Here is a 13,276-nt window from a genome sequence, read left to right on the forward strand (position 1 = left end):
TTATATATGTATGTATATATACATTTATATACAGGTGTGTATGTGCATATATATGTATGTATATATATATATATATATATATATATATATATATATATATATATATATATATATATATATATATATATGTATAGTTGAGAAAGTCAAGTATTTATTTTACTGTCAATACAGTCATACATATTTCCAATATTAGAATGGTCCATGTACAGAACAGTGCCCCACAAAAAAGATGTTTTAATCCTTCATTATACAGAATATGTGCCAACGAGCTAACTGATCACCTTATTAAATATTTCCTCCGCTCTGTATTGACTCCATTCTCCCTGTGTCGTGTCCCTCTGCCAGCAACAGGCCAACCTCATACCTGGCTTGAACCTCAACGCCCTGGGCATCTTCTCCTCTGGTCTGCCAGTGGGGCCCCCTGCTGCTTCCGGACCTCGCGGCTCAGCCCCTCCTGTGGCACCAGCGGGATACAACCCTTTCTTAGTGAGTCTTTCTCTCCATTCTGGTACAACAAGAGTCCTCCTGAAGGATTTTGCTCCCGTTCATCGTAGCACAAAGTTGTTTGTTGGTGGACCTTTGCTGCACTACTAAAGTAGATACTTGTCCACACACTTTGAATGATGAGTCAGTGAGTGTGTGAAACAAAGTGTGCACTCACTGAGACTGAATGTATTGGTGGGCTTCACAGAGACTTTGGGCCTTGGAAATTGAAAAAAACAAACAAAACAAAGCCTGAGTTGTGAGTGCGAGTGAGTGTGTCTGGGAATGTGTGTGTGTGTGTGTGTGTGTGTGTGTGTGTGTGCGTACAGTACGTGTGTGTGTGTACGTGCACCGCCCTGACCCGTCTGCTTGTCACTTCACTTGCAGAGTCACTCTTCACATCTCAGTGGTCTGTACGGGGTTCCTCCAGCAAGTGCCGGCCCCCACCAGCACTCGGTATGTCCTCCAAAAAGATGCGCCACACGGACTGTTGCCATGGCGACACCCGGGGCCATAACATTGGGTAGTTTTGCGGCGGTGTGGAACTGTACTGCATCAGGCTGTCCATGTTCACACGGACACTGATACTTTACCAAAAAAAAAATAAAAAAGCCCTCTCTGGTGTTCAAATGATGCATTATACAATTTTATGTAAATAATGTAATGTTCTGTCGTTTAATAGGGTTTAAAAAACGCAAGATAATGACACAAGTTGCAAAAAAGCTCAGTTTAACCCGTTTCACCAGTCCACACACATACACGCGTCACTCTTTCTTTCTTTCTTTCTTTAGTTTATTTCGAACATGAACACACTTACATCATAATACATCACACAATTTCATATCATTTCATTTTACATCATGCCCGAAAAGGAGTAGGAAGAAGCAAATCTTATTTAATCCTACCCCTTTCCCACTTCAAAGCGTTTACAAATATATAGAATCATTTACTGACCTTTTTATATAATAAAATAACATCTATGAATTAGTATACAACAGTTTTGTAATATGTAATTAATTAATTCAGTCATTATTAACATACTGAGATGAAGAATATCTTATTTTCAATAAGGTTGAAAGTATTTCTCATAATTCTTCTTCTTTGTACTCTGTAAGCACTATTATTTTGAACAACCTCTTAAACTGGATCATATCAGTACAATTTTTAACTTCTTTACTTAATCCATTCCATAATTTAATTCCACATACTGATATGCTTTAAAAGTTCTAAGTGTTGTACGTGCATATAAATGTTTTAAATAATTTTTTCCTCTAAGGTTATATTTCTCCTCTTTAGTTGAGAAGAATTGTTGTACATTCTTTGGTAGCAGGTTATAGTTTGCTTTGTACATCATTTTAGCTGTTTGCAATTTTACCAAATCACCGAACTTTAATATTCTGGCCGGAGATGTCAAAAAGCTCAGTAGTTAAGAAAAAAAATCCAGTCGTGGTCAAAAGTTTACATACACTTGTAAAGAACATACTGTCATGGCTTTCTTGAGTTTCTAAAAATTTCTACACCTTTTTTTTTTTTTTTGTGATAGTGATTGGTCACAAAAAAACATTCATGAAGGTTTGCAAGAAAGGGACGGTGACTACCAATAATAATTACCAGTGAATGTTCTTTTTTATTCTTCTCAGTTGCGTTTTGACAGGTAGGAAAAAGCTATTTATCTGCTAAAATTATGACTTTTTTTTCATTATTGCACTTCATTCTAGGAACATTTTGCATTTTTTCCTCACAATCTTGTATTATTACAACTTTATTCTGGTAAAATTATGTTTTATTGTTCTAAAAATCTAAAATGTATCAAACTAGAAAAATGTATATAGTCATGGTCAAAAGTTTACATACACTTGTAAAGAACATAATTTCATGGCTGTCTTGAGTTTACAATAATTTCTACAATCTTATTTTTTTGTGATAGAGTGATTGGAGCACATACTTGTTGGTCACAAAAAACATTCATGAAGTTTGGTTCTTTTATGAATTTATTATGGGTCTACTGAAAATGTGAGCAAATCTGCTGGGTCAAAAGTATACATACAGTATTGTTCATATTTGGTTACATGTCCCTTGGCAAGTTTCACTGCAATAAGGGGTTTTTGGTAGCCATCCACAAGCTTCTGGTTGAATTTTTGACCACTCCTCTTGACAAAATTGGTGCAGTTCAGCTAAATGTGTTGGTTTTCTGACATGGACTTGTTTCTTCAGCATTGTCCACACGTTTAAGTCAGGACTTTGGGAAGGCCATTCTAAAACCTTAATTCTAGCCTGATTTAGCCATTCCTTTACCACTTTTGACGTGTGTTTGGGGTCATTGTCCTGTTGGAACACCCAACTGCGCCCAGGTTGTCCTGAAGAATTTGGAGGTAATCCTCCTTTTTCATTGTCCCATTTACTCTCTGTAAAGCACCAGTTCCATTGGCAGCAAAACAGGCCCAGAGCATAATACTACCACCACCATGCTTGATGGTAGGCCTGGTGTTCCTGTGATTAAAGACCTCACCTTTTCTCCTCCAAACATATTGTTGCCAAACAGCTAAATTTTTGTTTCATCTGACATCACAAGGACAAAGATAAGACCTTCTGGAAGAAAGTTCTGTTGTCAGTCATGACTTAAATGTGTGGACAATGCTGAAGAAACAAGTCCATGTCAGAAAACCAACACATTTAGCTGAACTGCACCAATTTTGTCAAGAGGAGTGGTCAAAAATTAAACTAGAAACTTGCCAGAAGCTTGTGGATGGCTACCAAAAGCGCCTTATTGCAGTGAAACTTGCCAAGGGACATGTAACCAAGTATTCACTTTGCTGTATGTATACTTTTGACCTAGCTAAAAAAGTTAGCACTTTAGGGTTAGCATGCTAACATAAGAATGCTAGCAGTTAACAAGTGTCACATGCCAAGTGATATGACTGGAAGGTAAACGGTTGCAAAATTAGCTCAAAAAGCTACCACTTTAATGTTAGCATGCTAACGTAAACAAGCATACAGTTAGCATGTTTCAAATACTAAGGTATATGACTGTAAGGTGTATGGCTGTGTAATTAGAGAAACAAAGTGTAAAGTTAGGAAAAAAAGTTAGCAATTTATTGTTAGTGTGCTAACATGCTAACATTAGCACACTAACAGTTAACAGCTGTCACATACCAAGTAATGTGACTCTGGGGTAAACAGTAGTAAAACTAGCTCAAAAAGTTAGCACGCTAATGTTAGCATGCTAGCAAGCTAACATGACCATAATAATAGTTAGCGTGTGTCACATACCAAGTTATATGACTCTAAGGTGTATGGCTGGGGAATTACAGAAAAAAAAAAAGAGTACAAATAGCTAAAAAAGTTAGCACTTTAGGGTTAGCATGCTAACATAAGCATGCTAGCAGTTAACAAGTGTCACATACCAAGTTATATGACTGTGAGGTAAAAAAAAGCTAGCACTTTAATGTTGGCATGCTAACATGCTAACGTAAACAAGCATACAGTTAGCATGTTTCAAGTACTAAGGTATATGACTGTAAGGTGTATGGCTGCGGAATTAGAGACAAAAAGTGTAAAGTTAGAAAAAAATGTTAGCACTTTATTGTTAGCGTGCTAACATGCTAACGTTAGCACACTAACATTTAACAGCTGTCACACACCAAATTATATGACTCCAGGGTAAATTAAAACAATCATAGGTTCATTTTAATACTCTGTAGTTTTTGTGGTCTGTCTATCTGCTACCTGCTACCTGCTTTCTGCTACTTGCTCAGTGGCCTAGTGGTTCGAGTGTCCGCCCTGAGATTGGTAGGTTGTGACTTCAAACCCCAGCCGAGTCATACCAAAGACTATAAAAATGGGACCCATTACCTCCCTGCTTGGCACTCAGCATCGAGGGTTGGAATTGGGGGTTAAATCACCAAAAATGATTCCCGGGCGCGGCCACCGCTGCTGCTCACTGCTCCCCTCACCTCCCAGGGGGTGAAAAAGGGTGATGGGTCAAATGCAGAAGGTAATCTCACCACACCTAGTGTGTGTGTGTGACAATCATTGGTACTTTAACTTTTTTTTAACTTTAATCTGTGTTGGCCCTGCGATGAGATGGCGACTTGTCCAGGGTGTACCCCGCCTTCCGCCTGAGTGCAGCTGGGATAGGCTAAAAGCACCCCCCCCCCCCCGGGTTAATGGAATTGCGAAGTTACTTTTTCAGTTGTCAATCAACCTTTTGTGTTGGATGTAATGTTATGTTTTACTGAACATTGTACCCAAAAGTCAGAGCACTTTAAAACTTGTCCGTCTAAAATGTGTTTTTTTACAAGGATAAAGCTTCTTAACTCCTTTAATCCACTTAGAGAAAAATAGAGAGATTTAAAAGGAGTGGTTAGGGGTAGCCAAATAAATCCAAAAAAGAGTCCCCTCCGCACCATCGGAGCATCACCAGCAGAACACCACAAATATGTCTGGATCGAGAGTTCCAGCCCAGAGTTAAGCTCCGGCTCATTAAAGCCACTCAATAAAACCGCAAGTACGCAAATACACAAACTTGCACCGCCAGACCTGAAAACTTACCAAGTATGTTTGCTCAAACCATTTCTTTCCTCTCGATGGAGACAATCACCTTAATGTCAGAATCCTGTCAGCTCATATGCTTCACAACTTGATTGAATTACCGTACTTGAATTTGCAAAAAGACAATATAGAATATAGGTAGCACTTTTAACAAATACTTAATTTAGAGTTATTTGGACACTAGGGGAACATATTAGGGTTAAGGTTACTAATAAGCAATAATTCTGAGGTTATTGAGGGAAGACTCTTAGTTAATGGCTTACGAGTTGTATAATAAGGCCATGCAGAATAAGGCATTAATAAGTACTTAATAATGACTAATTAAGAGCCAATATGTTACTAATTTGCATGTTAATAAGCAACTAATTAATGGTGAATATGTTCCCCATACTAAAGTGTTACCAGAATATATTTTTTCTCTATGTGATATTCAGTATATTCTGAATTCTACCAAAAAAAAAAACACATAAAAAGTGGAATACAAGAGCAAATGGGTGTCAAGTAACAAGAACAAGTTGAAATGTTGACCCTAACAGCTTAAAATGTGCGCTGATACCGATTCAGATAACTTCTTCCTTTCCAAGACCAATACCGATAACTAATTACTTTAATTATAACTTTTCATTTTTTATGTTGATTTTACCATAGTTTTTGCACAGTTTTTATTGTGGCTAGCGTCTTTGTAGGCTTTTAAAACACTGTCGTAGCAATGCTGGCGTTTCAGGTGGTTGATAAGGTTCGATGTGTTGAAGTGTGATGTTTATTTTCTCCTGTTTCAAGACCATTTGGTTGCAAATACCACGTGAAAGGTCTTCCTCTGAAACGGCGAAGTAGTTGCACGGGATCGACGCTGTGTTTGTTTACAATAAACTTAGGGGAAGTTTGCGACGGGTGAGCAGGAAAAAAAGGAGCGGTCGATTTTAACTCATTAACCCAGTGGGTCTTGGTTAGTTGTGCACTCCCGAGTTGTTAGAGTGTCCGCCCTGAGATCGGTAGGTCGTGAGTTCAAACCCTGGCCGAGTCATACCAAAGACTATAAAAATGGGACCCATTACCTCCCTGCATGGCACAGCATCAAGGGTTGGAATTGGGGGTTAAATCACCAAAAATGATTCCCGAGCGTGGCCACCGCTGCTGCTCACTGCTCCCCTCACCTCCCAGGGGGTGAGGGTGATGGGTCAAATGCAGAGGGTAATCTCACCACACCTAGTGTGTGTGCGACAATCATTGGTACTTTAACTTTAACGATTTTTTTTACACATCTCGGGGGGGGGGAAGCAGCCCTGTAATGCAAACCACAGATGTCCACTGCAGTGGATGCTAGTTTATCGGAGAATAGCAGCTTTCAAAGGAAAGCATTTCAAAGAAAAGTCTGTTTATCAAAGTAACAAAGTCAGTTCAGTACGAATTATGTGGATTCCTTGAAAAAGGCTGCACTATTCTTTATTTTTTATTTTTTTATTTTTTTATATTTTTTTTGAATGTTTTTTTAACATTTGTTTTATGTATAATTATTATTATTATTTATTAATTTATTGATTGATTTATTTTTTTATATATTTTATTAATATTATTTTTTTATTTCCCCCTCCCTCAGGGGGGGGGGGCTCGACAGGGTGGTTGCTGGTTGTTCCATCTCCATCGTTGGGGTCCCTGCGGGTGGGGTGGGTGGTTCCCGTGGCCCCGTGCTGGGCGGTCCTGCGGCGGTCGGCTTGGGTGGGGTGGCCGGGGGCGGGCCGCGCCGTGCTCTCCGGGGGTGGGGGGTGGGCTCGTGGGGGCCCGGTTGCTGGTGGGGCGGGGGCGGTCTTCCCGTCCGGTTGCGGGGAGTCTCTGGGCCCCCCTTGCGGGGCGTCCCGCCATTCTGCCCGTGTGGGGTGTGGTCTCTCGCTGGCTTGAGGTCTGGCTGTCGCCTGCTTCTCTCGTGCCTTGTCCTCTGCCGGGTGCGTTTGTCTGCGGCCTGCTGCTGGCTCTTACGGGCGGCACGTTGGACCTGGCTATGGGTTTCCTGTCGCTGGGGCCGGTGGTCCCTGGTTCCCTGGGCACCACACCTGCTGTTTGTGGGTTGGGCTCTCTGGGTGGCTGGGGCCGTACTCTGGCTCCCACACACACTGGGAGTCAAATATATTGTACATACAAATACACATATACTCACATACACACCGTTATTCATACATACATACATAGGTACCTATGCTCCCACATACATACACAAATACAGTACATATCTACATACTCAAAGTTTGTACATCCACACGCACATTCACTGTACAAACATACACATACACATACTGTACATATACAAGTACATATACATACATACACTCATGCACATAATCACGTTTCATCAAACATATATTAACATTGTTGCCCTAGGGTAAACTGGGTAACACATGGCACACTGACAAAGCTTAACCTATTGTTACTATAACAATCTACAAGGTTAATATAGGTTGCTTCTCTTTCTTCCCCTCCATTTTTCTGCATTCTTTCGTATCTCTAGTTATCATTACGTATATGTATTGTTGCATTTGAACAACTGTATTGTTGATAATAGAGGTAAATTATTGGTATTGTTCATTATCAATAGCGCTATTTCTATTGGTATTTGTATTGCTCCATTTGTAGTGTAATAATGCTCATTGTCATTTCTGTATTATTATTTATTTCGCTAACTGCTTCCTTGCTATTACTTTTACCATCATATTTGTACATATCCTATTTGCTGATGTTGCTCTATTGTTGTTGTTGTTGTGTTTGCTGTTGTTGTTTTTGTCTCTCTGTCTAATCCCCCTCTTGTCACCACAATTCCCTCCCTCTGTCTTCCTTTTTTTCGCTTTCTATCCCCTCCTGCTCTGGCCCGGCTGCACCAAATGATAATATAAATACATTTAATAAAGTCAAATACAAATAAGGCAACACGAGAAGTATCCTACACTTCTCTTTTGTAAAGTAAATCTGAACAGCCGATATGGGCATCTACATCAACTATATGATTTGCCTGAGAAGCTGGACAGGACAAAAAAAAAGAAAAGAAAAAGTCTGCACTGTCAAATTCGAGGCCGAGAGCTCTTTCACGTTATTTCTGTGGCGTTTTGACAGCAGTCTGTAGTTTTTTTTTTCCCCCACTTCTTAGTTCAAGTGTGATGTTCAGTTCAATTCAGTTGTTTTTTCTCTGTCATCTTTGCTTCACAAAGAAGTTAAAAGGAAAAATGTGTGGTGTGCGTTCAAGCTCTCTTTGTCTGACAGGCTCCAGAACAGGAGGTCGTCTACCTCTTTATTCCAACTCAGGCGGTGGGAGCTCTTATAGGCAAGAAGGGCCAGCACATCAAGCAGCTCGCCCACTTCGCTGGAGCCTCCATCAAGGTGCGTCAGAGGAGAAAAAAAACAACATTTTAGTCGAGTTGAATGCCCGTGCGGTGAACATTAGAGCAAGGAAAGTCAGGCGGCTTTCTGGTAAAATCTTCTCCCGATTTGTTTGCAGATCGCTCCGGCCGAGAGCCCGGATGTGACTGAGAGGATGGTGATCATTACTGGAACCCCAGAGGCTCAGTTTAAGGTGAAAATACCACTAAGCATGTTCATAAAAGAACCCTATAATGCAGGCCAGGGCAATTATTTTGACAACAGTTACTTAAATGCAAAACAATATGTAAATAAAATGCTGTACGTCTATCATTTAATTTCATATAATTCAATAATTTTTGCAAATATTGCGGCTTAAAAGTGAGTATTGTACACAGGTTGGTGAGCATAAAGAAAGTGAATGCCACAATCTTGTCAAAAAAACAAACAAAAAATAAAAAAAATTATTAAAAAAAATAAATAAATAAATAAATTAAAAAAATATATATATACTGAAATAAAATTACATTTGTAAGAACTCTTACAGTCTCTTATGTTTTATCATGTAAAAACATTGTTAAATTCATGGCTTGGTCTCTGCTCCTCACAGTCTGTCCTCGCCTCACCTTCAACTTTCTTCCAGGCCCAAGGTCGGATATTTGGGAAGCTGAAAGAGGAGAACTTCTTCACGGCCAAAGAGGAAGTCAAACTCGAAACACACATCAAGGTTCCTTCAAGTGCAGCCGGCCGGGTCATTGGGAAAGGAGGCAAGACGGTGAGATCATAAAAAGCTATAAAACAAATATGAAATATGTATTAGAAAGAAGGCAGCGCGGTGAAACAGGGGTTATTGCGTGTGCCTCACGATACCCAGGTCCTGGGTTAGATCCCCGGGTTCGGGGTCTTTCTGTGTGGAGTTTGCATGTTCTCCCCGTGACTGCGTGGGTTCTTTCCGAGTACTCCGGCTTCCTCTCACCTCCAAAGACATGCACCTGGGGATAGGTTGATTGGCAACACTAAATTGACCCTAGTACGGGGGTCAGCAACCCCCGGCTCTTGAAGCGCCCCCTAGTGGCTCCCTGGACCTCTTTCAGAGATGTGTGAAAATGGAAAAAGATGAAGAAAAATATATATTTTTTCTTTTAATATATTTTCTGTAGGAGGAGAAACATGACACAAACCTTCCTAATTGTTAGAAATCCCACTGTTTATGTTAAACATGCTTCACTGATGAGAGTATTTGGCAAGCACCGTTTTGTCCTACTAATTTCAGCGAGCCTTGAACTCATCGTAGTTTGTTTATATGTACAACTTTCTTCGATGCTGCCACAGAAAGACGTGTTTTATGCCACTCCTTCTTTGTCTCATTTTGTCCACCAAACGTTTTATGCTGTGCGTGAATGCACAAAGGTGAGCTTTGTTGATTTTATTGATTTGCTGGAGTGCTAATCAGACATATGACTGCAAGATAATCCATGCTTACATGCTATTTAGGCCAGCTGTATGTACATATTGCATCACTATGGACTGGACTCTCACAATATTATGTCAGACCCACTCGACATCCATTGCATTCGGTCTCCCCTGGGGGGGGGGGTTACCCACATATGCGGTCCTCTCCAAGGTTTCTCATAGTCATTCACATCAACGTCTCACTGGGGTGAGTTTTTCCTTGCCCTTATGTGGGCTCTGTACCGAGGATGTCATTGTGGCTTGTGCAGCCCTTTGAGACACTTGTGATTTAGGGCTATATAAATAAACATTGATTGATTGATTGATCATTTTACCTCGTTTGTAGCTATATTTGAGCTTGTTTAATTTCCTTTACTTCTGTCCTCTGTGTATTTAATTTATATATGCATGTCTCATGACATTAACTGTATTAATTAAAGTACCACTAATAGTCGCACACACTAGGTGTGGTGAAATGTACTCTCTGCATTTGACCCATCTCCTTGTTCCACCCCCTGGGAGGTGTGAGCAGTGAGCAGCAGCAGTGGCCGCGCTCGGAAATTATTTTGGTGATTTAACCCCCAATTTGGCTCTTTCAACATTTTGGGTTGCCGACCATTGCACTAGTGTGCGAATGTGAGTGTGAATGTTGTCTGAATGTGTCAACCCTGCGATGAGGTGGCGACTTGTCCAGGGTGTCCGAGTGCAGCTGGGATAGGCTCCAGCACCCTTCGCTACCCCGAGAGGGACAAGCGGTAGAAAGTGGACGGATGGTATTTTAAAGACCGACAAATAGTAACTGATTGTTGTGTTCATTCCAGGTGAATGAGCTTCAGAACCTGACAAGCGCTGAGGTCATCGTACCGCGGGACCAAACTCCAGACGAGAACGATGAGGTGTTTGTGAAGATCAGCGGGCATTTCTTCGCCAGCCAGGTACGAAAAATGCAACACCCACTCAAAACAGGCTTCGCTACACATCTTGAAATAATGACTGGAGTTCTGCCAAGTTGTTAAGTCAGTTCGTCCTTAGTCGTTTTTTTCCCCCCAACATATATACACTTAGCCGAGCGTGATGTGAAAATGTGACTGTAATGTTAGCATTGTAGCTCATATTGCTAATTATGCTAACGTTTGTATCCTCTTCCACTCATTTATTAAATGTTGTTGTTTGTGATGAATAAGGGTGTCCCGATACAACTTTCTCAATATCGTTATTGGAGCCTTGATACATAATTATCGTACATTACGATGCCTTTGACCCCGCCCCCTCTCCAACGCCTCCTAACTTAATTGTGTTGGCAAATATTCTCACATTTAAAACAAAAATGACGATTGCAGACGACTACAATGTATCCAATTGTTCACATCCAAGCGTAAAAGGTGTTCAAGAAAGCAATCTTGTTCCGATATTTTAAACGACGCTTGAACTCCGAGGAACAAAATGTCGTAAAATAGATGTAAGATACATATTTGTCTCAAGTTTCGTCACACACACCAAAGTTGAACATGATCCAAAACGTGCTCTACGCACAAACAACACAAAGTGTGGATTTTTCTTGTCGATTGTGTGTAAAATAATCGTAATTTTGTACGTTGTAGTTAATGAATCTGATTTGATATCAGCATGAATTGAAGTATATAATTGTATCATTTGGTAGTGTGGAATGTTAGAAAAGGCTTGATCAGGTAAAGTGAGTCAGAGAGCAATTGTAGGTATTAGAGATGTCCGATAATATCGGCCGATAAATGCGTTAATATATAATATCGGAAATTATCGGTATCGGTTTGTTTATTATCGGTATCGTTTTTTAATTTTTTTTAATTTTTTTATTAAATCAACATAAAAAACACAAGATACACTTACAATTAGTGCACCAACCCAAAAAACCTCCTTCCCCATTTGCACTTATTCACACAAAAGGGTTGTTTCTTTCTGTTATTAATATTCTGGTTCCTACATTATATATCAATATATATCAATACAGTCTGCAAGGGATACAGTCCGTAAGCACACATGATTGTGCGTGCTGCTGGTCCACTAATAGTACTAACCTTTAACAGTTAATTTTACTCATTTTCATTAATTAGTAGTTTCTATGTAGCTGTTTTTATATTGTTTTACTTTCTTTTTTATTCAAGAACATGTTTTTAATTTATTTATCTTATTTTATTTTATTCATTTTTTTTTTTTAAGTACCTTATCTTCACCAAAACTGGTTGTCCAAATTAGGCATAATAATGTGTTAATTTCTACGACTGTATATATCGGTTGATATCGGTATCGGTAATTAAAGAGTTGGACAATATCGGAATATCGGATATCGACAAAAAGCCATTATCGGACATCCCTAGTAGGTATGTAAATGCTAACCCTGTGACAGATTTACGCTTTTTGGCGACACCTAGTGGTCACAAAAATGATCAGGACACGGTTGTTACTGGATATTTTCTAATACACTTCTGGCTTGAAGACTGTAATATCTTCAAGTAAAATGCAACCGCAATTAGTGGATGGCTACCAAAAGTGCCTTATTGCAGTGAAACTTGCCAAGGGACATGTAAGCAAATATTAACATTGCTGTATGTATACTTTTGACCCAGCAGATTTGCTCACATTTTCAGTAGAGCCATAATAAATTCATAAAAGAACCAAACTTCATGAATGTTTTTTGTGACCAACAAGTATGTGCTCCAATCACTCTATCACACAAAAATACAGAGTTGTAGAAATGATTGGAAACTCAAGACAGCCATGACATTACGTTCTTTACAAGTGTATGTCAACTTTTGATTGCGACTGTATGAAAAAAGATAAAAAATAGACCATTCATTCAGTGCACCTTATGGTCCGGAAATTACGGTACTAATTGTCAAGAAATTGCTATGCTGTAATATTGTTTTTTCAGTTTAGTTTTTTTATTTATTTATTCAAATTTAATTTAATAAAAAAAGGCTATTTTGCTCACTTAAAAAACACAATCTTCTGTGCACAAGTTTAGTAAATCAGCTTTGCGTGACCTATGAAGTTTGCACAGGTTTTAATACACGCAAACCTTTTGTAGATCAGGGGCCGTATTTATCAAGCGATTTTACACTTAAGTCCTGAGAATTTGCGAAATTTAGTCCTACTCTCAAACTTAAGAATAAAAGCTATTTATCAACTTTCTTAAGTCTAAGAATCACTCCTACTCTCCATGATATTTAAGAGACCTTCAGAGGTGTCCTAAGTGGTTAGGAGTTGCCAGCGGGGGATGGCACTGAGGCGAGAGAGACGTGCGCGAACGTTCAGGGAGCGGAAGGATGTCCTGGCTTTGTTTGATGACGAGCAGCTGATCAAACGGTATCGTTTAGACCAGGGGTTGGCAACCAGCGGCTCTAGAGCCGTATTGCGGCTCTTTAGCGCCGCCCTAGTGGCTCTCTGGAGCTTTTTAAAAAATGTATGAAAA

At 39.7% G+C, this 13,276-nt stretch overlaps 1 protein-coding gene across 3 annotated transcripts in view; it reads left to right on the forward strand.

Moving 5' to 3' along the window:
- The window catches only part of igf2bp2a (insulin-like growth factor 2 mRNA binding protein 2a), a 143,592-nt gene that overhangs the window by 125,447 nt on the left and 4,869 nt on the right, over positions 1 to 13,276 (forward strand). For 2 of the 3 annotated variants that reach the window (XM_061971512.1, XM_061971514.1), the window contains exons 10-15: positions 346 to 486; positions 871 to 939; positions 8,281 to 8,397; positions 8,516 to 8,590; positions 9,020 to 9,151; positions 10,650 to 10,763. In XM_061971512.1, the coding sequence (XP_061827496.1) occupies positions 346 to 486; positions 871 to 939; positions 8,281 to 8,397; positions 8,516 to 8,590; positions 9,020 to 9,151; positions 10,650 to 10,763 (648 nt within the window). The remainder of the gene's footprint in view (positions 1 to 345; positions 487 to 870; positions 940 to 8,280; positions 8,398 to 8,515; positions 8,591 to 9,019; positions 9,152 to 10,649; positions 10,764 to 13,276) is intronic. The other variant, XM_061971513.1, reaches the window with a different exon arrangement.

This window comes from Nerophis lumbriciformis, linkage group LG13 (genome assembly GCF_033978685.3).
Source record: "Nerophis lumbriciformis linkage group LG13, RoL_Nlum_v2.1, whole genome shotgun sequence".
NCBI classification, from domain to species: domain Eukaryota; kingdom Metazoa; phylum Chordata; class Actinopteri; order Syngnathiformes; family Syngnathidae; genus Nerophis; species Nerophis lumbriciformis.